Source organism: Myotis yumanensis, unplaced genomic scaffold, assembly GCF_028538775.1.
Source record: "Myotis yumanensis isolate MYYU_CA2020_CCGP unplaced genomic scaffold, mMyoYum1.0.hap1 SCAF_8, whole genome shotgun sequence".
Lineage (NCBI taxonomy): Eukaryota > Metazoa > Chordata > Mammalia > Chiroptera > Vespertilionidae > Myotis > Myotis yumanensis.
This window is the reverse complement of record NW_027223759.1, coordinates 1,116,472-1,142,057: the sequence shown is the minus strand read 5'-3', so window position 1 is coordinate 1,142,057 and position 25,586 is coordinate 1,116,472. Positions and strand designations below refer to the sequence as shown.

At 50.7% G+C, this 25,586-nt stretch overlaps 1 protein-coding gene across 1 annotated transcript in view; it reads right to left on the bottom strand.

Annotated features, from left to right (window-relative positions):
• Positions 1–25,586, bottom strand: part of ITGAV (integrin subunit alpha V) — a 59,795-nt gene that overhangs the window by 15,999 nt on the left and 18,210 nt on the right. Inside the window, exons 5-16 of the mRNA XM_070421655.1 lie at positions 23,216–23,277; positions 20,829–20,874; positions 17,986–18,111; positions 16,504–16,548; positions 14,681–14,724; positions 14,538–14,594; positions 11,214–11,266; positions 10,439–10,641; positions 8,959–9,150; positions 6,078–6,123; positions 4,431–4,538; positions 2,597–2,655 (exon numbers count right to left, since the gene is read on the bottom strand). Coding sequence (XP_070277756.1) covers positions 2,597–2,655; positions 4,431–4,538; positions 6,078–6,123; positions 8,959–9,150; positions 10,439–10,641; positions 11,214–11,266; positions 14,538–14,594; positions 14,681–14,724; positions 16,504–16,548; positions 17,986–18,111; positions 20,829–20,874; positions 23,216–23,277 — 1,041 coding nt within the window. The remainder of the gene's footprint in view (positions 1–2,596; positions 2,656–4,430; positions 4,539–6,077; positions 6,124–8,958; positions 9,151–10,438; positions 10,642–11,213; positions 11,267–14,537; positions 14,595–14,680; positions 14,725–16,503; positions 16,549–17,985; positions 18,112–20,828; positions 20,875–23,215; positions 23,278–25,586) is intronic.

The following is a 25,586-nucleotide window of genomic DNA, read 5'->3' as shown; positions in this document are numbered from 1 at the left end:
AGGGGACCCCGTGTAAATCACACACAAATGACGCTCCGAGTGTAGGGGGCAGGCCTCCTGCTGAGGGCGACTCAGAGGCACCCTTCCCTCTAGAGCAGCGGTTCTCAACCTGTGGGTCGAACGACCCTTTCACAGGGTCGCCTAAGACCATCGGAGAACACATAAATAATTACAGATTGTTTTTATGATTCATCACTATGCTTTCATTATGTTCAATTTGTAACAATGAAAATACATCCTGCATATCAGATATTTACATGACGATTCCTAACAGTAGCAACATTACAGTTATGAAGTAGCCACGAAAATAATTTTATGGTTGGGGGTCACCACAACATGAGGAACTGTATGAAAGGGTCGCGGCATCAGGAAGATTGAGAACCGCTGGTCTAAGGCGAAGCTTGACCTGAACCTCTGCGTGTGGCCATGAGCTTCCCGACCCCACGCGCCCTCTCACGGGAAGCCTGTCTTCCGTGTTCTGCTCGGAGAGTTGATAGTTTGCACTAAACGTTTGTGTGGACTTCACAGGGGACACGTTTACGGACAAAGTTTAGGGCAAACTATCAACTCCCCGGCGGGAGCATGGAGGACAGGCTCCCCGTGAGAGGGCGTGTGGGGTCGGGAAGCACGGGCCACCCAGCTGTCAGTCAGGCACCCCCTTAAAGCGACTGCACAGCCGCTGGCGGGAAGCCGGCGTCAGGGCCGGTGCGTCTAAGGTCCGGGCTCTCAGGAGCGTCTTCCCAGGAGGGGCGGGTGCAGGCCTCTAACCACAGCGTCTCCAGTTTCTCTGAAGGTTGAACTTCAGGTCACATTTGGGTGAAAGCCCAGGGTGCTCTGCTTCCAGTTCTGCTCCATCCACCCCACTGCCCTCCGTGCGCTCACGCCAGGCACGCCCTTCCCGCGGCCCCGACACGCCGTCTCCTCTGGGGGGAGCTTCCTCTTGCCCCCACCTGGGCCTGCCTCCATTGCTCCCCGTGAACGCCGCGCACCAGCACACGCACCAGCACACGCACCAGCACACGCACCAGCACACACACCAGTACCAGCACACGCACCACCGCACACACCAGCACACGCACCAGCACCAGCACACGCACCAGTACCAGCACACACACCAGTACCAGCACACGCACCACCACACACACCAGCACACATACCAGTAGCAGCACACGCACCAGCACATGCACCAGCACACTCACCAGCACATGCACCAGCACACACACCAGCACCAGCACACGCACCAGCACCAGCACACGCACCACCGCACGCACCAGCACACGCACCAGCACACGCACCACCAGCACACACACCAGCACACACACCAGCACACACACCAGCACACGCACCAGCACACACACCCGCACACGCACCAGCACACACATCAGCACACGCACCAGCACACGCACCAGCACACACACCAGCACACGCACCAGCACACACACCAGCACACGCACCAGCACACACATCAGCACACACACCAGCACACGCACCACCACACGCACCAGCATGCGCACCAGCACATGCACCAGTACACGCACCACCAGCACACGCACCAGCACACGCACCGGCACACGCACCAGCACACACACCAGCACACACACCACCACACGCACCAGCACACGCACCAGCACACACACCAGCACACACACCAGCACACGCACCAGCACACGCACCAGCACACGCACCAGCACATGCACCAGTACACGCACCAGCACACGCACCGGCACACACACCAGCACACGCACCACCGCACAGGTGCAGCCTCCGCCCGCTGTCGTGCCCCCCAGCACCGTCCCTACGACGCGGCAGATCGTGGCCACAGGACTTAGCGCTCCACCCGCTCTCGGGACGCAGAACCACGTTTTGGGAGGGAAGAGCCACCCGGGAGCTGGCTGTGTGGTTACATGAGTGGCCCAGACCGTGTCTCCTGCTCTTTCTAAACCACCTCCAGGCCAGAGCCAGCGGGGGCTCCCCGAGGCCTAAGGATGGAGGTTCCAGAGACCCCCGGGTTACGGGCCATCGGGACCCCTAGCTTACGGGCCATCGGGACCCCCGGGTTACGGGCCATCGGGACCCCCGGGTTACGGGCCATCGGGACCCCCGGGTTACGGGCCATCGGGACCCCCGGGTTACGGGCCATCGCGACCCCCGGCTTACGGGCCATCGCGACCCCCGGGTTACGGGCCATCGCAACCCCCGGGTTACGGGCCATCGGGACCCCCGGGTTACGGGCCATCGGGACCCCCGGCTCACGGGCCATCGGGACCCCCGGCTCACGGGCCATCGGGACCCCCGGCTTACGGGCCATCGAGACCCCCTGGCTTACGGGCCATCGGCTCATTCCCACGCACAGGGACGCGCTGGGCCGGGTGAGGGTCGCGTGCACGTTCAGGGGCGACCCTTCGCCGCGTCAACGAACAGGTGTGTCACTTCCCCGCTGGGTGGGAGCTTCCACACAGAGTGATTGTGGACTAAACCTTCCAATAAGTAACCACTGCCCGAGTGACTCCCACCCCCTCGGTGAGCTGCGTGCGCAGCGTCGGTAACTCTCGTGATTCCCACGCACACGGACACGGACACGCACACGGGCACTTACTCAGTTTGGCGGGAAGCGCGCCTTTGCCGTCCGCCCGCAGGCAGAACCTGACGTTGAAGCTGCGGGGAAACAAGAACACACGTACCCGTCACGCAGGCCGGCCGCACTCCCGTGTCCTCACGCGTCACGCCCCGCGGGGAGCTCGCCCGGCAGAGCTTCCTGTCTGCCTGACTCCATCTCGGATTTAACAATGAAACGAGACAAACTACCCTCCTCAGCCTCCCCAGCGCAGGCTCCCTTCCTCCCTCGTCCCGATGAGGAAGAAAGGAAAGAACTCCCCGCTTCCCCCCCGAGTCCCCAGCTCCGGGGACACGTGGAGACGAGGGAGAGAATCCAGACATGAAGTGAGGCCGTGTCATCGAAGTCCCACCGACGCTCCCTGACGAGCCAGCTCCCGACGGGGCTCCCCCCTCGCTAGCGAGCCCGCGAGCGCTCTCCCCGGCTCTTGGGAAAGAAAGTCGTCCCAGCTCCCGTCAGCCCCTCCAGCTCTGAGTGCTCTGGCCCCTGTGCCCGGAACCGGGGTGTTCCCCCAAGTGGGGCTCTCAGGGTGACTTCACAGCATGTGGGCCAAGGCCTGTCATGACTAAGTCATACTTGTTCTGACGTGTAGGAGAAAGATACTGGTTTCTCCATTGTATCTTAAAATGTTTTAGACAAAACATGTCAGTTTAAAGAAAAAAATCTTCAGAAAATCACAAATACAGGTAGAATGAAAATTTGCAAAATCATGCGCTATAGGGAAGAGTAGCATAAAAATATGGAGACTTGAGAAACCCCCAACTATAGAAGAATTCAGATGTTAAATTTAAAAAAAAATTTTTTTAATTTAAAAACTAGTAAAGGAACAATAGAAGACTGGTATATTAGAGCAAAATAATATTTGTTCATACAGCTACTCACAGGTATTAAATCTGAAAAAGATCATACCTTTTAAAAATTAAAATGTTCATGGGTCTTTTTTTAGAATTAAATATAAATGAATTCTGAGATCTTATTAGTTTTTCCTTCTTTTTAAATATATTCATTGAGCATCCGTCACTTAAAAAAACTACACTAGTTTTTGGCCATGCCGGCCTGGCTCAGTGGTTGAGCGTTGACCTATGAACCAGGAGGTCACAGTTTGATTCCTAGTTGGGGTACATGCCCGGGTTTCAGGCTTGATCCCCAATAGAGGGCATGCAGGAGGCAGCCAATCAATGACTCTTTCTCATCATTGATGTTTGTATCTCTCCCTCTTCCTTCCTCTCTCTAAAATCAAATACACACACACACACACACACACACACACACATATAAACTTTCCACTAGTTTTTAACACACTTCTAGAGCAGTGGTTCTCAACCTTCCTAATGCCGACCCTTTAATACAGTTCCTCATGTTGTGGTGACCCCAACCATAAATTTATTTTTGTTGCTACTTCATAACTGTAATTTTGCTCCTGTTATGAATCGTCATGTAAATATCTGATATGCAGGATGTATTTTCATTGTTATAAATTGAACATAATTAAAGCATAGCGATTAATCACAAAAGCAATACGTAATTATATATGTGTTTTCCGATGGTCTTAGACGACCCCTGGGAAAGGGTTGTTTGACCCCCAAAGGGGTCGCGACCCACAGGTTGAGAACCGCTGTTCTAGAGTTTCTTTCTGCATAGCTTTCTGGAACAGTATTTCTATAATCCAATCTAGGACATGATAAGAGAGCAGACAAATGCAACCTACTTTAGCACTATTTCAGCCCCTACCTTCATTTCCCATTGTTTTTATAATAACTGAGCCACTCATCAGAATAATAACTATAATAATCACAACATTAGCTAATACTCTTACCAGGAAACTTTAAGATCTGTCCCAGGCAGCAAGCAGGTCTTATTGTCTTGGTTTAAAATGCTCGGGTAGACTTCAAGGCCAGCATTGACCGTGATGACCGGTCTGGCTCTAGTGGGGGGAGAGAGAGGGGGCGCGGGTGGAGTGAGGAAAATGAAGAAGCTGTTTACAATGTTGGACTGAGCATTTCGGGTTCACACTGGGCAGTGAAAAGACAAGAACTAAACCTCAGAATGACCACTGTCCCCGTCGCCCAGGGCTGCCCTGATTCCAGCAGGAAGTCCCGTGACCGGCAAATCCCTCGGGCCCAGGCTAGCGGGGCGACTGGCCAAACTCTCTGAACTCTGCCCACGAAAGCAGAACAGCGAAGCCAGCCGTGCGCTATGGACCTAACGCAACGCTCACAGCGGAACAATGAGGGCCGGGCACCATCCGTGCTGTTACGGAGGATCTACTAGTAAGACACACGCCACAGGTAATGTCAGTGCGTCACGGGAGAAACCCACAGTGTGCAAAGCACGCGCACACACACACACACACACACACACACACACAAGCATTGCAATGCCTAGTATGTTTCTGATGGTATACACTAGTAAACTAATAACTAGTCTGAGAAGAGACTTCTTTATTGCATGCCCTTTTTATATTATTTGAATGTTTACCACCTGCATGTATTACTTCATTAACAGCCATTTTAAACACTGAGACGGAGCCCGGCCGGCGTGGCTCAGGGGTTGAGCATTGACCTATGAACCAGGAGGTCACGGTTTGATTCCCGGTCGGGGCACATGCCCGGGTTGTGGGCTCCATCTACTGCAGGGGATGTGCAGGAGGCAGCCGATCCATGATTCTCTCTCATCATTGATGTTTCCATCTCTCTCTCTTCCTCTCTGAAATCAATAAAAATATATTTTTAAAAACTTATAATAAAAAAATAAAAACTGAAAGAGGCACAGATTTAAACTCTGTCCAGAAACGCAGCCGCTCCGGCCTGCGCCGTCCCAATCCCCGGCCGAGGACACGCGTCTGTGCGGACACGGTGCCCGAGCGCCAGTCGCGTTCCTCCAGCCACAGCCACAGCCCCGTCAGCTGCCGGGTCAGCGTCCTGCCCGCGCACACGGCCCGTGGAAGGTGAACACCTTCATCTCCCTGGGAGGCGGGAGGACGGCCTAGGCCCTCGGGCAGGAGGGACTGATGGGCACAGAGTAACTGGGACCGTGCACAAAGTGGGGAGACACAGGCCTGGACGTATACGCTGCTCTGAGCAACCGTGGTCCCGGGAGTCATGGCACACGGCCTTTGTGCTCAGAACGTTACGCACAAACACAAGTTAGTTCTCGCCTCTCAGCGGAAAACGTCAACTCCTAGAATTTGGGGGGACATTGAAAAGGTAGGAGACTCCCTCTAGACATGATTTCAAGAACAAAGAGGGAAACCCTACATGCTTTCTGAAATTATAAACGTCTACGCTTTCTCCACGTGGGGAGCTCTCCTCCTATAGATACCGCTTGCCTACAGTAAATCTCAAAGAGAAAGAACAGATTGTACCGTTATTTCGAGAAAACTAAGCTGAAATTAAAACACTGGGACTTAACTATAAAACGTTCGATTAATTCAGAACAGAAGCGACAATGGGAAGACGCTCACCTGTATAACACAGCTCTGTCCACACCAAAAGCTCCCACAATCAAGTCTTAAAAGAGAGCAGAAAAAAATGTTAATAATAATGATCTTTTAAAATTCACATACCATTCCATACAGCTTTCAATACATACGATCAGGTTTTTAAACACAGTCTCAAATCTACCTCCATTAGGAGGCGGAAGATGACCTTTAGAAGGTTAGGATAGGAAAATTCGAAATGAGCTACTGCCGATGGCAAACGCTCCTCATAAAACGTGTCTTCCATTCGGGCGGATGGTCTTCCCATGGACACTTAGCAAAACCAGCAAAGCGGGGAGCAGAGCCCCAAAACATGGACCACGAGGGAAGCCCTGTGGTGCCTGCGGATGCCGCCGTACAGGTATTTCTTCATTTTCTTTATTTTTTTAACCAAAACCAAAAAGCACATCACATACGTTTAGAATACTTAGACCTGATAGCAGACGGCACTCACATCAACACAGACAGCAGGCATTCGTCTTCATATGTGAGAGGTAAAAAGGACTCACAATTAGGAAAAAAAATGCTCTCGCAGCTCCTTCTCACAGTATAAACAAGCTAGATTTGAGGAAGCCCTTTCCAGGCAAAACAAAGTACGTGGAAAAAAACAACCATAAAAACAGGCAGATTGCACTACTAAAAAATTAAGAACTTCTCTATGCCCAAAAAAGCAAATGTGACCAGCTAAGAAGTATACGGGGGCAGGAAAAAGTAGGTGTACAGCTATGTGCATAGGAAGCACAGAGTTTATTCTCGTTCTATTGTTTATTATTGTTGTTATTTTCCACACGAACAGCTGTAAACCTACTTTTGTCTTAGTTGAGTTAATAGCCTAAAACATGGTATTTTAAGGCACCTGCCACAAGGTAAAAAAAAAAAGAATAAAAGAAAAACATCCCAATAAAACAGAGGGAAAAAAAAGATGTAAAAAAAGGAATTCACAGAAGTAAATAGATGCAAATAAACAAAACGCTTACCCTCACTAATAACCAAAAACTGAAAATTAAGACAAAAGGACATTTCCACCCGCCACATAAAGTTACTCTACAGGGAACAAAGATGACACTCAACATGGAGCAAATGTGAGAGAAGGACCCTCACTCGCTGCGGTAAGTGGTTTAAAAAGTGGCAAAACCTTCATTTAGCCCAGGGGTGGGCAAACTTTTTGACTCGAGGGCCACAATGGGTTCTTAAACTGGACCGGAGGGCCGGAACAAAAGCATGGATGGAGTGTTTGTGTGAACTAATATAAATTCAAAGTAAACATCATTACAGAAAAGGGTACGGTCTTTTTTTTTTTTAGTTTTATTCATTTCAAACGGGCCGGATCCGGCCCGCGGGCCGTAGTTTGCCCACGGCTGGTTTAGAGGGAGTGGGATTGTAGTTTGACAAGCGAATCAACAAACTTAAAAAAAACACCGTGCTTATCTTTGACAAAACAATTTTAAAATTTTGTCTAATAATAAAAAAATAAAAAGTTTTTAAAAATAAGGTGTACACACACCAGAATTATATAAAAGAATATAAATGCACCCAAATAAGGTAAATACGATACGATATAGTCATTTGATAAAATGAAAAATATAAAATTCATGCTTTTGAAGAAAAATTAGTAACATGGGAAAACACTTCTGATACTTTCAGTGAATAAAATATGCTATTAATAGTGCACAAAGCACAATTCTATTTCATTCATAAATGTGTATGAATGCATTGGAAAAAAGACTGCAAAATATGTTCTGCTGTATTTTCTAAAAGTTCTATAAATATATTGCACTTATAACCAGAAAATCCTTGCACTAACACAGAGAGAGAATCCTCTTCCTGTCGTATTTCTAAGAGCGCTTCAACAGACTCGCCCACTGAGCTCACAGTGACTGTCCCAACAGCAAAGGCAGTTACGTCTTCTGCACTATATGTCGTTTAAAGAATAGACCCAATATAATCCAGGTCTGTTGCAGTAACTCCAAAGTATAAATGAGCCAGAAAATAAAATCTCACTGTCTCTAATGGCTCACACCAGTGGGCGTGTGGGGCCAACGCCCTTCCTGAGTTTCTCTTCTCCTCCAGAAGATGGTGAGGAGCTGAGATAGCGCGCATTCTCCAGAGACTTACATGAAATAACGTATTTGCTAAAAATCACAATGATTAGTCAAATCCACAAAAATGTTAGATCATTGAAAACCAAAAAGGCCCTAACCGGTGGGGCTCAATGGATAGAGCGTCAGCCTGCGGACAGAAGGGTCCTGGGTTCGATTTCCGGTCAGGGCACAGGCCCGGGTTGTGGCTCAGTCCCCAGCGTGGGGTATGCAGGAGGCAGCCGATCCATGACTCTCTCACCGGTGATGTTTCCATCTCTCTCCCTCTCCCTTCCTCTCTGAAATCAATAAAAATTTATATTTTTTAAAAAAGATGTCTAACGTTCAAAAACTCAAAAGGAGCGTTTCGCTTGTGTGTGACTTCCCTGGATTTCCTTACAGACTTCAATGCAGAAAGCTCAGAGCCCGCGGTTTTGCTGGAAACGCCCAGGAAATAGAGCTGCTTTTCCTGCGATGCCCCCTGGGCAGTGAGGGCAGCACCGCAAGCACCGTGGGGCCCAACCAGCACGTGAGATCCCGGACTGAACTGACACACAAAACCACTCAGCACAGCACCACCCAGCACAGCACCACTCAGCACAGCATCCACTCAGCACAGCATCCACCCAGCACAGCACCACTCAGCACAGCACCACTCAGCACAGCACCACCCAGCACAGCACCACCCAGCACAGCATCCACCCAGCACAGCACCACTCAGCACAGCTCCACGCAGCACAGGCCCGTTTGCTCCGGGCCGAGCACCTGCGCGCTCAGAGCGGCCGCACCTGGGTACCCGTTGCGGTCGATGTCCGTGGCTCCCTTCATGGCGTAGCCGAAGCTGGGCGGCATGCTCTGCGCGGCCCACCTCCCCTCCAGGGCCTGCGACGGCGCTGCGTTCAAGCCGGTGGATCTGCCGTTGAAAATGTAAACGATCCCCTTCCTGTCTTCACCCCCGTAGGGAGCGGCGATGGCGATATCTGGGGGGGAAGGAAGGGGGGGGAGAGGGAGATGTGGGAGAGGGAGGGAGGAGGGGGACGAGGGAGGAGGGAGGGGCGGGATGGAGAGAAGCAGGGCTTAGGCGTCTCGTTCAAAGGCAGCCTCGAACCCGAGGGGACTGGGCAGCACCGGGTGGCAGTGACCCTGAAGTGGAGGCAGACGCTCTGGGTCTGACCGGGACCAGTCAGTTAACCTCTGGGGCCTCCCGCTCCTCGCCCTCCAGGGGACGGGGGTGGGTCAGACCCCTCCCAGGCCTCCTGGCTCCCACATCCAGCCCACAGCTGCGCGTGGCTTGGTTTTTTGTGGGGTTTTTCCCCAAAGCAAAAGTCAATCTGGCTTGGAAACTTGGAAATCAGAAATCCTTCTTGGTCTTGCTCGGCTTATACTGAACTAACATAAACCAATAAACGTCTGGAATTCTTTATTAAAAAAAAACAACTAAAGCAAAACCCAGCCAGTGGTCACTGTGACCCTTTCTAACTGAAGTCTTTTACAAACGCGCCCACTCCCTCTCCCTCTGCCGCCCTAGCCACGCCCTCCCCACCTGCTGCCTGGGCCCTGGGAGACACGTGTGAGTTCCCTTCTTCACGTATAACTTCCTCTAGATATTAAGGGGCACATCCCTACTTGTTGTTGATGATACACACACTAACCGTTCAACTATGCAGCCTGCGATCTCTCAGAAAGGGCTTTAACAGTATTCTTTTTTTAAAAATCTTGGTCACGTGTAATCTATATTTCACCCTATCATAAAAGCCACCTTAAATTTTTTAAAAAATACCTGCAGCGATTAATTAAACGATTAAATGGGACTCATCTAAACAGTGCGCTTATTCCTTTTACTTGCCCTCGTGAAGGGAGAGAGACCTCCCTCAGTCACAACGAAGTCGCAGCTTTAAAAATATTCACAGCCAATCACAGCTTTGAGTGTGAGTGGCAGCTGCCCAGGTGCCTGGGCGCTTAGTTCGCGCTTGTCCCCATGGTGGACAGCAGGGGGCACTCCCCGCTCACAGGCCAGGGCCGGGGCGGAGGCTGGCCAGTCCCTCCCCCACGGGCACTGCCCCATCTATTCTGGCGGCATGAACAGCAGCGCCTGGGAATCCGCTTTTTAAACGCTTGCCCTGGTTTCTAAGGGAAAAGAGCACCTTCGCGCTGAACTGGGGTGTCCGTCACTGTCACCCGCATCCGCCCCAGGGAGGAGGTTGTCACGGGGGCAGAACTTCTCCAACTGGACCCGGCACACGAGGCCCGCCGCCAGCCTGGTCTTACCGTTGAAGCCGTCCTGGTCCAGGTCTCCCAACGGCGCGATGGCGCTGCCGAACCGCGCGAAGACCTCGAAGCCGTTGAGCCTGGTCGTCTGGAAGTCCCCCGAGGCCCTCTGCAGGGACACGGAGACCTGGCCCACCTCCTGCAGCTTCCCGTCCGAGCCGCGGTCCATGAACAGCGGGGCGCCCACGAACACGTCCGCGTAACTAGGGAACAGGGCCCGTTCGTGCGGATCCAGTCCACCCACCACTCAACACTCCCCCCTCACTCCCCCCCCCACCTCCCAGCCACACGGAGGCTCAGGATGATCACTTCAAACCTGAAGGTCCCTCCCACTCTTCTAATAAAACCAGGAGTAATCCACAACATTACTTCTTTCCTTCATACGATCAAAGCTATTCAAAGACATTCTGAGGGTTGGCAGGGGAGCGGGGAAGGCATGAACTCATATGCGTACATGCATCACCCATGAACCCCGACAACAGGGGGATGAAGGCCTGGGGCGGGGGTGGGGGGGGGCTGGGAGAGGTCAGTGGGGGAAACGGGGACATCGGTAATACTTTCAACAGTAAAGATTTAAATAATAAAATAAATATAAAATAAGAGATGATGAAAACCATAGAGGCCGCCTAGCATTCCTGGTAAGGCTGCTTCAAACTGGTTCCCTACACAGAAGCCTTAGAGGAGAGGGAACAGGCAGAGAGGAAATGCTGAGTTTTAGGAAAGCGCTCATCAACACGGACGAAAGCAGTTTCTGGAAACATCGTTTTCCACTTACTCGTCCCCGTTGATGTCCGTGGCAGCGACAGCAAATCCGAAATACGCAGCCATCTGGTAAGGAGACGAAAGGACACGGTTACTCCCTCCGGCCGGTCTGACACCGGCAGCCGTGGTCTCTGTATCGAGGAGAGGGGGCGGTTTCTCCGAGGATAGTGCTTCATCTAAACTCCTCCTCTTTCGTTTATTCCACCCCCACGGCAGCCCTCAGGCACCGAGGCGTTTATTCTCCCGCATTCACGAGCAGAGCGTGTCCCGTGTGCATCATTTCAGTGACTTCAACACATACAGCCCGGCCTGCGTGGCTCAGTGGTGAACGTCGACATATGAACCAGGAGGTCATGGTTCCATTCCCGGTCAGGGCACAGGCCCGGGTTGCAGGCTCCATCCCCAGTGTGGGGTGTGCAGGAGGCGGCCGATCCATGATTCTCTCTCATCATGGATGTTTCTCTCTCTCCCTCTCCCTTCCTCTGTGACATCAATACAAATATATTTAAGGAAACACACACACACACACACACACACCAAGTCCAAGTCCAATCAGGGCTCGTCCCAGGCCTAACCGACTGCCCCCCTCCCTCTCCACTGACCAGACAGACACACGTCAGCCAGGCCTTCAGCCACAGACAGATGTTTGCCCTGAGTCCGAGGGGTGAGTGGGTGCCGACGCAGTAAGATAACGGGAAACAGTTACTAACAGTCACCACGGGCTCTCGTCTGTGAACGGTTACAGCTCTAAAGGGATGAGCTCATTTTGTCTCCCATCCCAGCTGGGAACACGCCAGGGGCTCTGCGGGGATTCACAGTGCGATGAGCTGGGTTCCTGCCGGCCCGGGAGGCGGCGGCCAGCAGTCGGGCGCCTGCGGGGGACGCGGCGGGAAGGAGAGTCCCGGCGAGAACCCCTCCTGCAGAGCAGCTGGGGGAGCACGCGGTCAGGACGAGCTCAGGCCTGGAGCCCCGATGGCCTTTGTCGGGTGACCCTTCTGGGTCGCTAGTGACCTTGTAGCTCGCGCTCACATGGTCGTGCTGTGACACAGGACTGGCTGAAATGACCACCGACTGAGCAAACGGGGGATCAAGGTGATGAAGACGCAAACTGGGGAGGAACCGAGGCCGTGGAAGGACGCAGAGCAGGAGCAATTCCTTGGATGAAAGTTTATTAACTTAAAAGAAAAGATGAACTAAGGTGAACAGTGAGTCAGAAACCCAAACAGGAAAAAGCCAGCAGACCTCCCGGAACCTGGTTGGCAGAGACCCCGAGGGACGACGAGGGAAATCCCCACGCTGTCCGTTGTGGGCTGACTGTCTGTCTGTTGTGGGCTGACTGTCTGTCTGTTGTGGGCTGACTGTGTTGTGGGCTGACTGTGCTGTGGGCTGACTGTGTTGTGGGCTGTGTTGTGGGCTGACTGTCCGTTGTGGGCTGACTGTCTGTCCGTTGTGGGCTGACTGTCTGTCTGTTGTGGGCTGAGTGTGTTGTGGGCTGACTGTGTTGTGGGCTGACTGTGTTGTGAGCTGATGCGGTGTCACTGGGAAAATGAGAGACACGCCTGGACCCCGTTACGAGGTCAGAGCACATGTAATGACATGTATGTGGGGGGGCACATGCTGATGTGCCGCCTGGAATGTCACGGACACTTCGCCGGGCCTTCCTCCGGGCGCTGGGCCTGAGGGATGGAAAGGGTGGCGCTGCCTGAGGCTGTGGCCTGGGCCTGAGCTGACATGTGCTCGTGTGGTTCCAGCCACCGCCCGCGGGGCAGTCACCAGCATCCCTGCTTCTGTGCGTGAGACTCGGGATTTACAGGGGGAAACCCGGGGCCATGCGACAGGCTGAGCAAGCCCGGCCGGCGTGGCTCCGTGGCTGAGCATCGACCTATGAGCCCGGAGGTCACGGTTCCAGGTCAGGGCACACGCCCGGGTTGTGGGCTCCATCCCCAGTGTGGGGCATGCAGGAGGCAGCCGATCAAGGACTCTCTCTCATCACTGATGTTTCTCTCTCTCTCTCTCCCTCTCCCTTCCTCTCTGAAATCAAAAAATTATTTAAAGTAATAATAATAGTAACATTGCACATGGGAGCACAGGTCTGCCTAATGATCTTTTTTTAAAAAAATATATTTTATTGATTTTTTCTTTTTTATTTTTTTTATATATTTTATTGATTTTTTACAGAGAGGAAGGGAGAGGGATAGAGAGTCAGAAACATCGATGAGAGAGAAACATCGATCAGCTGCCTCCTGCACACACTCTACTGGGGATGTGCCCACAACCAAGGTACATGCCCTTGACCGGAATCGAACCTGGGACCCTTCAGTCCGCAGGCCGACGCTCCATCCACTGAGCCAAACTGGTTTGGCAGTGCCTAATGATCTTAACGCGAAGCTGAGGTTCCCCACAAAGAGCCGAGGAGGATCATGTCCGCACAGAGGAGGAGAATGACTCACACGGGAGGATCATGCCTGCACACAGGAAGATCATGCCTGCACACAGGAGGATCATGCCTACACACAGGAGGAGAATGACTCACACGGGAGGATCATGCCTACACACAGGAGGAGAATGACTCACACGGGAGGATCATGCCTACACACAGGAGGAGAATGACTCACACGGGAGGATCATGCCTACACACAGGAGGAGAATGACTCACACGGGAGGGTCATGCCTGCACACAGGAGGAGGATCATGCCTGCACACAGGAGGAGCTGCCTGAGGTGAGGAAGCCGCCCCAGCACAGAGGGACACCCCCCTGGCACCCCAGTGGCAGGCCATTCGCTCCCAGCTGAGCAGCAACCCTGACTGTCCCCCAATGGGAAGCGGCTGCGGGGACCGGGGTCCACTCCCTCTTGCTACCAACCCTCTCGTGAGGCCCAACCATCTCAGCTGAGCAGGACGTGGGCCCGAGCCGGGGTCTGAAAACCAGACAGTTGTTCCTACGAGAGATAACGCACTTTTCCCGTGTCGTTACCACCTCATGGAGTAAACCCGCACCTGGGGCATTTAAAAGGCAAGAGCGTTCCTTAGAGGAGGTTAGCGTCATCAGCAAAGAAAAGGATGTTCCTGGTTTTGTGTGTGAGTGACCTGGTTCTGCGTTTCCTTTTAAAAAAACTAGCACAACATGCAATTACAAAAGTGTCTGCCTAAACAAATTACTTTGATTAAAACAATACAAAATACCTAAAGCCCATCTTACATCTCTACTATTGAATACTGAACCAATATTTATTACATATTGAATATTAAACCATTAGGATTTGCCAAGAAAAATTGTAAGACGTTAGGAAATGCTGACATTAAGATGTGAAGTGGAAAAAGCGTTTTAAACGCGTACCTGCTCACCAGTGAAGTTGTGTAAGGAGGACATGTTCTTCCCGTCATAAATATAAACCTGTGCGGGAAAAACAACAGTGTGAGACACAGGAGAAGTTCAGATAACCCAGAGATTTTTTAAAAAATATTTGTTCACTTTCCTACCATTCCCAGAGTCCTCGCTGCTCTTGGAACTCCTGAGACAAAGTCTGAAAAGAAAAAACTCAATTACTCATTTTTAAGACCAACATTGGAAAGGAATGGAGGAAGGGACGTGTCAGAAAGCTGTAGGTTTTGTTATTTCAACGGACGATAAGAGATTTTTAAAGAATCAGTTCTCCATAACCAGTGACCAGTGTGTTTTCAACCACAAAATCAAACACGTACAGAACAGAGACTCAGGAGGACCCTCCAATAAGCGCATGTGTGTGATCTGGTGGGAAAGGGCAGTGAGATAAAGTGGCCCGAGAATGAAGAAAAGCACTGGCCGGCCTGGCCCAGGGGCTGCGCGTCCACCTAGGAACCAGGAGGTCAGGATTCGATTCCAGGTCAGGGCACAGGCCCGGGTTGCGGACTCGATCCCCAGTGTGGGGCGTGCAGGAGGCAGCCGGTCCATGATTCTCTCTCATCATTAATGTTTCTATCTCTCTCTCCCTCTCCCTTCCTCTCTGAAGTCAATAATATATTTAAGAAAAAGATAAGAAGGAAGAAAACCAGCAGAGCAAATGAAATGGGGTGGAGGTGGCAGTTACTCAGAAACAGGATCAGAATCAGGGCAAGTCTGCGGCCCCCAGGTGAGCCCTGAGGGGTGACGGGTGGACAGAGGGTGGGTGACCACCGTGCCCAGAGCCCAGAGGGGAGGGTCCCGATTCGCCTGAAGGAAGGAGAGGCCACACCCTCCGTGGGGACTGCCTGCTGAGCAAGGGGGTGGAGCCAGGGAAATACTCGGAAGCTGGTCTCTGGAACCAATGTCACCCCAGAGGCTGTCTGAGCAGCGATTCGTTCGAAACTGAATCATTTCCCCATTACATAATGTAAATGAAGGTAATCGTTCCAGACCCCAGATTCCCTATGTAAACCTTTCCTATATTCAGTCCATGCCTGATGTGCTGTTTAATGTATAAACAAACACTTCTTTTCTTAAATTCACAGACCCACCGCCCTCCAGCCTTAAAGGAGTTATTCCTGTCCCTGCCTCCCGGACGCTATCACAGGCTAACTCAGTGGTTCTCAACCTGTGGGTCGCGACCCCTTTGGCGGTCGAACGACCCTTTCACAGGGGTCACCTAAGACCATCCTGCATATCAGATATTTACATTATGATTCATCACAGTAGTAACATTACAGTTAGGAAGTAGCAACGAAAATAATTTATGGTTGGGTCACAACATGAGGAACTGTATTTAAAGGGCCAGGAGGCTGAGAACCACTGGGCTAATTGCTTTTCTTTTGTCCAAACCAACAAGGTTTTCTAGCTCTTCAATTGCCCGTGGTTGCTGTTCTGTGAGCACAGTCACACCCTCGCAAGGCTGGCCCGGTGGAGGCCTCTCGTTTTAAAGGGGCGCCAATCCCAGCAGCGGGGCCCCCTCTCCTCGGCCGTCGCCTGCCAGGGGCTTGCAGTCCCGCTGAGGTGCCAGCCGGAAAGCGCTGTCGGGTCGAAAACTGGAGTTTTGGTCGACAACCGAGACATTTTTTTTCTGTGAACAACTTGGTGGAGAACTGAATTGCTGGAGATGGGAGACGTTCAAGAAACGAGGTCTGCCCGTAACTGGGGGGAGACTGAGCCCCCCGCCCCCGCCCCCAGCACAGGCTCCATCGTCTCAGCCGTGGCTTGAGGACGTCGGACACGGGCAGCTCCTGTCCATGCACCAACCCCCCTCACTCTGGGACAGTCCCTGAAACGGTGTCAGAGCTCGTCAGTGGCTGGGCTTGCTCAACGCCGACCCCCGTGTGTAAAAAAGGAAGAAACGGGTTCGAGCCCATCGTACCGTCGATGCCGTCCCCGTTGAAATCGCCGACCGCCACCGAGTAACCTGCACAGGGAACAGGAGATGGACAGCGTCAGGCGGGCAGCGCCACCCTCGCCACTCAGCCCGCGCTCGGCAGAACCTTCAAGCAGTTCCTCCAACTGCAATACTTCCTCCCCTGGGGTCAGTCACAGGTGCACAGGAAATGCACCTTAAAGTACCTGAGCTAAATATTCGAAGAGTACAGTGGGGCCTTGACTTACGAGTTTAATCCGTTCCGTGACGGAGCTCATAACTCAAATTACTCGTATGTCAAATCAACAGTGAGCGAGTGAGACACGTGATGCTGGGCTGATGTTGTGGCGTTCACTGTGACGTTCGCTGCGCCAACTAGCGGTGGGGTATCTGAAGCTGGCTCGTAACCCGAATGTTAGCTCGCAACTCAAAGCAAAAAATCGGCCGAGAGACAGCTCGTATCTCGAAAAACTCGTTAGTCGGGACACTCGTAAGTCAAGGCCCCACTGTATAACAAACTCTATTAGAAAAACAAGGCTTTTGCCAACGTCACGGAGCTCCTGCGAAACGGTAAATCTGCAATTCATCACCAAGTAGCAGCGAATGACAGGCGTTCTCCGCCAGCCAAGCACTGTGTCTGCCATGTGCACTGGGCTTCATGAATCAGAGACATTGAGGAAGAGAACAAACGTTCATAAACCCTAAAGCCACAGCCGTCGTTTAGAACAGTAAACGATTCAGGCTCGGAGTCAGGCCGCCTGGTGTGACGCTCAGAACTGCTAGTTCTAAGTGAGGGGCTTCGGGCAGGTTATTCGGCCTCTCGGGGCCTGAGTTTATTTTATGTAAAATGCAAACAATAACAGTGCACGTTACAGGCTTCCTGTGAGGATTCAATGAGGAAACGCTGAAACGCACTTGGTACCAAAGCCAGTAGCATAACTTAAACGTTATCTGCTATTATCATAGCATAAACCAGCGGTTCTCAACCTGTGGGCTGCGACCCCTTTGGGGGTCGAACGACCCTTTCACAGGGGTCGCCTAAGATCATCGGGAAACACATACATAATAACATATTGTTTTTGTGATTAATCACTATGCTTTCATTATGTTCAATGTGTAACAATGAAAATACATCCTGCATATCAGATATTTACATGACGATTCATAACAGTAGCAAAGTTACAGTTATGAAGTAGCAACGAAAATAATTTTATGGTTGGGGGTCACCACAACATGAGGAGCTGTATTAAAGGGTCTCGGCCTTAGGAAGGTTGAGAACCACTGGCATAAACGATCATGCTCTTAAATTCCAGTTACTGACATGTAACATAACCTAAGTATTCAGTAACAATTTGAAATTATATGCCCCTTATATTAAAAACAAACAAACAAACAAACACAAAGACCTTAATCTATTTCACATGAAAGGTTTTCCCGCCTAAAGCAGCAACTACAGGACAAGTCCGCCCCGGTGTCGGCTTCACCTACCCAGGTAGCTGTCGTCAAACACAGCCTGGGCGGTCCGCGTTGCCAGCTGGTTGCTGTACTTGATGCTGTAAACCTTGGGGTCGTATTTAGAAACAATTTCTGCCACTTGGTCCGATATGAGCTGACCTGGAACGCAGAGAAGTCACTTTCTGGGGGGAACATTAAGATGCAGATGATGGTGGCACCCACATGAAGAAAACAGCCTGGGAATGATCACTTCTGATGATGAGCCGTAAATGCCTCTCCGCTGCCTTAGAAAGAAGCCGTAGCGGCCAAAGGCCAGTCCTGTCCCTCTGTGTGCAGCCCCGAGGGGAACGGCCGGGAGGAACTGTCCGTCTGGGTCGCTCCTCACCCGCTGGGCCCACCCAGGACCTGACATCCAGGGTGGGGGGGGGGGTGCCCGGGGTCCATTCAGTTTCTCCCGAGCAAAGAATAAGGAAAAGGCATCATCTCTTTGGCCTAAAGCACCGCTATCGCGTCCCTGTTCTCACAGAGACAGTGTGGGGCCCACGGGAAACTCACTCCGACAGGTTTGTTCACGGTGGAACCTGCTGACTGTCATCTCACTGTTTGTCGTGTGCACTGGGTTTAATCATTCAAAACACACACACACTTTTGGGGACACCCTGTTCACCAGTTCCACAGTGTTTGTAAGGGGATTATAAGACAGTATTTCTAGTGTTGTACATGGATAGCGTATAACATAATATACAGTAGTACATGTATTCTTAGGAGAAAACAACCTGAATATTTAAAAGGTGAAGTGTAAGTTAGGTTATAAAGAGATTTAAAGCCCGGCCCCCGAGTCTCCGCCACAGACTGTCTCACCCCCGTTTACAACGACACCCACGGCCCGGGACGCCCATGGCACCCGCACGGCCCTCTCTTACAACACAGGGAGGGCCCGGCCCGGGCAGCACTCGGCCGGGAACGGACCAGCCGCTCAAACACGCCCGGCGGCGCCTCTAGAACAGGCCGCGCCCACACCGTCCCGACTGGTTCCCACAGAGCTGATGAGACACGTCCCCCCCATGACCAGCACACCCGGCAGCAAGAAGAAATCTGTTTTATGTCTATTCGTGTAACGATGAGCATGCATTTCCTCGTGTGCAATTAGAGCTGCTGTTTTCACTGCAAAGCTGTACAGGCCGGTGTCACCTCCTGCCACCCGCTGTCCGGGCCGGTAACTCACAGGGAGTCAGCCGTGGCCGCTCAGCGAGGGCAGCTCTCACGCCGATCCCCTCTCGGCCTGACTTTTCTTTTCTCCCTTCTCTCCTCCGCCACCCCTTTCACTTCCAGTTACTCCCACTTCCCAGGCCACCTTATTCCCTTCAGCAAATCTCTCTTGAGCCTTCCTGCCTATAAAGCGTGGTTTTCCCGCAGAGAACAAGTAGGAAACGCGTAGTGTAGAGTGTGGGAGTAAAAGCAGCGTCCGGCCCACTTCACACCCATCTGGCTCGAGGGTTCCCCGTTCTCCCCAACCTGGCAACGCCGCCAACACCCGAGTGCCGAGAACAGGAGCGCCGACCGGCAAACGGCTTTCTCCGCAGAAAATACACGTGTGTCTAATGACCAATGGAACAAGCCAGCAGAGAAGCGCATGTGGTTAAGGGTTCTGAAGCCGTCAGCAGATCATGGTCTGTCATGTGTTCAGATGGCAACGTTATTAGACCTCCCAGAATGACGAAGAACATGTTGTATCTTCACATCAACCATCAATGCCAGTTTAACTACATCCTTTTGGAAATTAATAAGATCCTCTATTTTGAAAACTCCCAACACAAAGACATCATTCTTGCTGTCAGTGGTGAGTGAGAAAATCACCATTTCAATATCCGAACGAGCACATTCCAAACACTGTTAGAGCCGGAGCGTCCGGGACGCCACCACCTGCTCATCACAGCTCAGCCACACGCTCCCTGGCGCTCCTGTCACGGCCTCACAACAGACACGGAGGACACGCACCAACACGGACAGGACTTTAACTCACTTTGTACCCTAACTTACACTTCACCTTTTAATATCCAGGTTATTTTCTCCTAAGAATACATGTACTACTGTATATTATGTATACGCTATCCATGTACAACACTAGAAATACTGTCTTATAATCCCTTTAAAAAACACTGTGTAACTGGTCAGTGATTGAACAGGGTGCCCCCAAAGTGTGTGTGTGTTTTGAATGATTACAAAGTCCATGTTTATGAACACACAGTTCATTTTCAAAATCGAGTTATCAGCTGCTATACATTTTTGGGGGATACCCTCTATATCAGTGGTTCTCAACCTTGGCTGCACATTAGAATCACCCGGGAATCTTTTTAAAATCCTGATTTCTGGGCCTCATAAATCAGGATTTTAAAAAGATTCCCAGGTGATTCTAATGTGCAGCCAAGGTTGAGAACCACTGCTCTATATTGTATTTTTCTATTTCTTTCTAAGTGGAATAAGCCAACCTGAGAAAGACAAGTATCACATGATCTCACTTATGTGTGGAATCTAATGAACAAAATGAACTGAACAACAAAGTAAGACCCGAATCAGGGAGGCGTGGAGCAGACGGACTATGTGGGGGTGGGGGGGACGAGCAGAGATAAACCAAAGGACTTACACACTCATATGCACGGCCCACGGACACGGGCAATAGGGGGGTGAAGACCTGGGCGGAGGGTAGAGGCTGGGCAGAGAGGGGTAAAGGGGCAGAAATGGGAGACTGTAATGCCATCAACAATAAAATATGTGCACACTAACATCATAATAATGTGAAATCTCACGGGGACATGGTAAGACAGGTGGGCGCTGATTAGCAGGTCATTATCGAGTGATTAACCATGTTAACCTACCTTGCCAATAAAAGCTCCCAGGACCACCAAGAAGCACTCTGTCGGCCTAGATTAAATCAGACAAAACGATGTATTTAAAAGCAGGGGCTTTAAACACGGGAGGCAGTGAAATAAACACCAGAGCTGCATCGATGTACATATAGGAATGGAACATAGATACACATATATTAGAGTGAACGGGATCATAAACCTCAGACTCATCCAACTCAGTCTCAGGTATTCTCAATGTACCTTTTCTAAAATACAACAAAAATGAGAAGTTATATTCATTTAATATATGGAAGTTAACGAACATAACACAACACCCATAGACTCTTCGGCTCGAGGCTGCTTCACAAACTGGGAACAGAAGTTACCACAGGGTTACAACACGGAAAAAGTCACTCCTTCATATTGTACGTTACATGTGTGACTACACGGCAGCCTTCCCTCCTGAAATCCTTACAAACGTTTCAGCTAAAGGGAGCTTCCAGTGTCCTGCAGGCCCAGGCAGGAGCGAGGTGAGAAGGCCAATTCCCAGGGCGTACGATACACACACGTTACTCCGGGCCAGCACTGCCAGTACCCGAGCGAACTACAAGGCCCTGAGTCACGGCATTTCGTGTTTAAGCCCCACATTTCGGAAACTTCTTCCTGCTGGAGGGAAAGGAAGTGACGCGCCCCCGCCCCATGTTCGCACAGCGCGATCCAGCTCTCAGCATCCTCCTGCGAGGCTGAGCGACAGATGCTTCTAAGTCGTCTGCTCTAAAATGACACCGTTCTTCAGGCAGGAAAGGAGGAAAGTGAGCGGCTAACTCAGCAATGACTGTTCCTATGAGAATATTCCTACCGGTGCCGGCACAGAAAACATGGACACTTTTCTAAAAAACACAGTAGCCATTTGAAAATGTATCACGCAAGTTTAAACCTAATGCTTACCACCATATTTTATCTCTTCGTTTTGCTTCCTTAAATTCTGAACTGAGTAAATTTTGGATTATGAATTTCCAATTGAGTAAATTAAAATCAATTACTTAGCCGAAACCGGTTTGGCTCAGTGGATAGAGCGTCGGCCTGCAGACTGAAAGGTCCCAGGTTCGATTCCGGTCAAGGGCATGTACCTGGGTTGCGGGCACATCCCCAGTAGGAGATGTGCAGGAGGCAGCTGATCGATGTTTCTCTCTCATCGATGTTTCTAACTCTCTATCTCTCTCCCTTTCTCTCTGTAAAAAATCAATAAAATATATTTAAAAAAAAATAAAATAAAATAAAATAAAATAAAATCAATTACTTAGTAAGGAGAGCTAACCATAAGTGTCAGTACCTAGTCTAGAAAAAAATTTAATAAAATATAAACATTTTTTAAGAAAGAAAATGCTTTATGATGATTATAGTTGATGTTCTAATAAACCTAAGGCACACCTCCTCACATTCTATAAGAAAGCCGCAGGAAGCTTTCTGAGGAAGCGCTACTTTTAATCAATCAATGTATTTCTTTGATTTCTCTAAGAAGTGATTTATATTCTCAATTTCACATTCAAAATGCCCAGACCCCCTCCCCCCCAAAAAAAATAATCACACAGACAAAACCTCAGGAAGGAAAGAACTCAAGAAACTTTCCCTTTGAAAATATAAACCCAACTCTTATTTTAGGAAAAAGATAAAAACCATCAGCTCTGGAAAGCATGTGGGCCTCGTTAGAAATACGCGGATCCTGCCCTAACCGGTGTGGCTCAGTGGATGGAGCATCAGCCTGCGGACTCAAGGGTCCCAGGTTCGATTCCGGTCAAGGGCATGTACCTTGGTTTCGGGCACATCCCCAGTAGGGGGTGTGCAGGAGGCAGCTGATCGATGTTTCTCTCTCATCGATGTTTCTAACTCTCTATTCCTCTCCCTTCCTCTCTGTAAAAAATCAATAAAATATATTTTTAAAAAAAGAGAGATATATGCGGATCCTGCACATCCAACTGGCCCCGCCTCTCACTGGCTTCAGGTCCGCTCGGGCTGCAGGCGCGTAACGGATGGCCAGCACCCTTGTCTCTCGGCGTCTGTGTGACGGGACTCTAACTTCGTCATAAAGCTCCCGGTGACAGCGTTGGTGAAACATCAGCTTCCGTCAAAACCAGAAAACTCGAACGTTCCAGGAATTTTAACGCTGAGTCATAATAGTTATCTGCCATCCGCCGAGACGCCCCCCTGCCCTCCGGCCCCATGTGGATGCCAATTCCAGCAAAAGCAGCGTCGAGGGAGAGAACGCAGAGATCATCAAACGCCTGGGCCACGTTCGCCAGCTGTCTGCCTGAAACAAGCCGTCGCTACCGAGGAGCTGAAGCATCGGCCGCTTCGTTTTAACCGAGACTGAGAAGAAGGCAGACTGGAGCCTCGCTGAGTCTGAAATGAGAACTTACTTTCGTAAAATCAATGCTGAATCCTCCTTGACAGAATCCCTGTCCGTCAGCATCAATACTTTCTAAAATAAAAAAAAAAGATTGGAAATGTACACAAGCCCCCAAAACAAGCGAACAGCACACACAAGGACAAGCCTGACGTCGCTGTGATGGTAAGACAGCGCGCATCTCACTCGCTTGGCGCTCGGAGCGGCCGTCACGTGATGAACAGGTGCCCACGCGTGTTCTCTCAGCGAGGACCACGGATTCAAGTGCCCAGCCAGTCACCAGGCAACAGAAGAAACACCGCAGGCGGCGAATCTCCAACTTCTTACTTTTAACCACAAACCACAGCAAGGTTACATTTTATCACACACACACACACACACACACACACACACACCACCCAACGTGCACACACACACACACCACCCAACATGCACATACATACATAAAACAATTTCACAAAACAGTGCCACCATTATTATGTACCGTACACTCTACCATTCTGTAGTTTATCGTATTTCATTCCTTTTTTTTTTTTTTGATGACTGGTTAGGAGCCACTATCTGACTTCATAAAACAATGGCGAGTTGTGATCTGAGTTAAAAACTCCCCTTTGAGATTCCTGGCTCTTCCTGTTATTATCCTACAGTTGGTAGGTCTTTGCACGAGTAAAGAAATACATACGTTCCTAACACATTCATTTCTCATGTACATTTTACAGCCAATAACAGTAACAGAATCTATTTTAAAAAAAGATCAGGACTCTCAGGGGACAGCCAGCACCTAACTGATGTTCTGTGAAAAGCAAAACACGGACCGCATCTCACAACACGTTCAGTTCTGGGGTCGATGAACGCGGACGGCGTTAAACATGACACTTTCAGGTGCTTTTACCTGATAACAGACTCCATCGTTCTACTCCTTGGGGGCGACCCTTTTTGGGGGATTTCTGGGCAACTGGTCTATTAATTTAAATGAAATTTAGTCATGAGCAATATTGTACCTAGAATAGACGTAGGAATGAACCTAAAGATTTCCCCTTGTTTTATTCTGAGGATAACAAGAAACAGCGGAAAAAAGGCTACTCTTCACTTGGCAGGGAATTTTCTTTTCTGAACCTACTTTCCAATGACAGTTGGCATACAATATTATACTACTTTCCGGTGTGCAAATAGCGATTAGACAGGTATAAGCCTGGTGAAGCGATCGTCCTGATAATACCAAGGAGTTCCTACAGCCAATGTCGCACACAGGAACAACCATGCTGCAGTGTGACTGCATTTGCCTCCCACATAGAGGAACCAAAACCGCTCTATCTTAAGTCACTAGGACAGCGTGCAAGGACTTTTGTCAAATACTCCCACCAAAAATTTTGAGCCCTTTTTAAAAAACTTGGGAACTGCCCCAAGATTACACACTTCATATTCCAAATTTAGATTTTTTTTTTCCAGAAATAAACCTCTGAGTGTAAAGTCACCCGTGTAAAATTTCCTCCCAGGAGGCGCGGGGAACTGCAGCGGGGTTTCCATCACAGCATCTGTGAGCTCACAGGCAGGGATTCTCTCTGACCTCAGGCCAGACAAGCACTTCCTTTACTCGGGTTACAGCCGGGAACGATCTCAGACTATTTATGAGGACGCCCTTTCACCGTCAGACTTCCTACCGTTTCCCAGAACATCCAGTTAGAAACCACCCTGCCCTTTAAAATTGTCTGAACAGGAACACTATTTTTTTTTTAATGTGCGTGTGGTTTGTTTGTTTTTAATTGATTTTTAGAGAGAGAATAAGGGAGAGGGAGAGAGAGACAGAAACATCAATGATGAGAGAGAGTCACTGATGGCTGCCTCCTGCACGCCCCCACCGGGGATGGAGCCCACAACCCGGGCCTGTGCCCTGACCGGGAATCGAACCCTGACCTCCTGACTCGTAGGTCGACGCTCAGCCCCTGAGCCCCGCCGGCCGGGCAGGCACACCATTGAACGAGTGCTAGTGCCGCCGTTAGGAATTTCACGTGGACCACAACCTCCTGCAGGGGAAGCCTGTGCTTTTATTCCTGCGGACGGTTACCATCGCCGCAGTGAAGCCTGACCGCAGTGCTGACCGGGCAGGCGGAGCAGCTGCATACGCAGCTTCCTGAGGCTGGCCCTGCTCTCAGCCCTTCCAGGCGGCACCTCACTGCCCACAATCCGCAGACAGGGAAGCGAAGGCTTCCAGAGGGCACCTCGACCAGGGTCAGAGCAGCCAGTAGGGCCAGAGCAGGGTGCGAGCCCCGGTGTGTCCACCAGGAGGCGCAGGCCCCCTCTCCCCTCAGGAGCCACCCAGGGGCCGGGAAGCCAACGGGACATGAAAACCAAGAAGGAGCTGTGTCCCCATAACATCGTTTTCG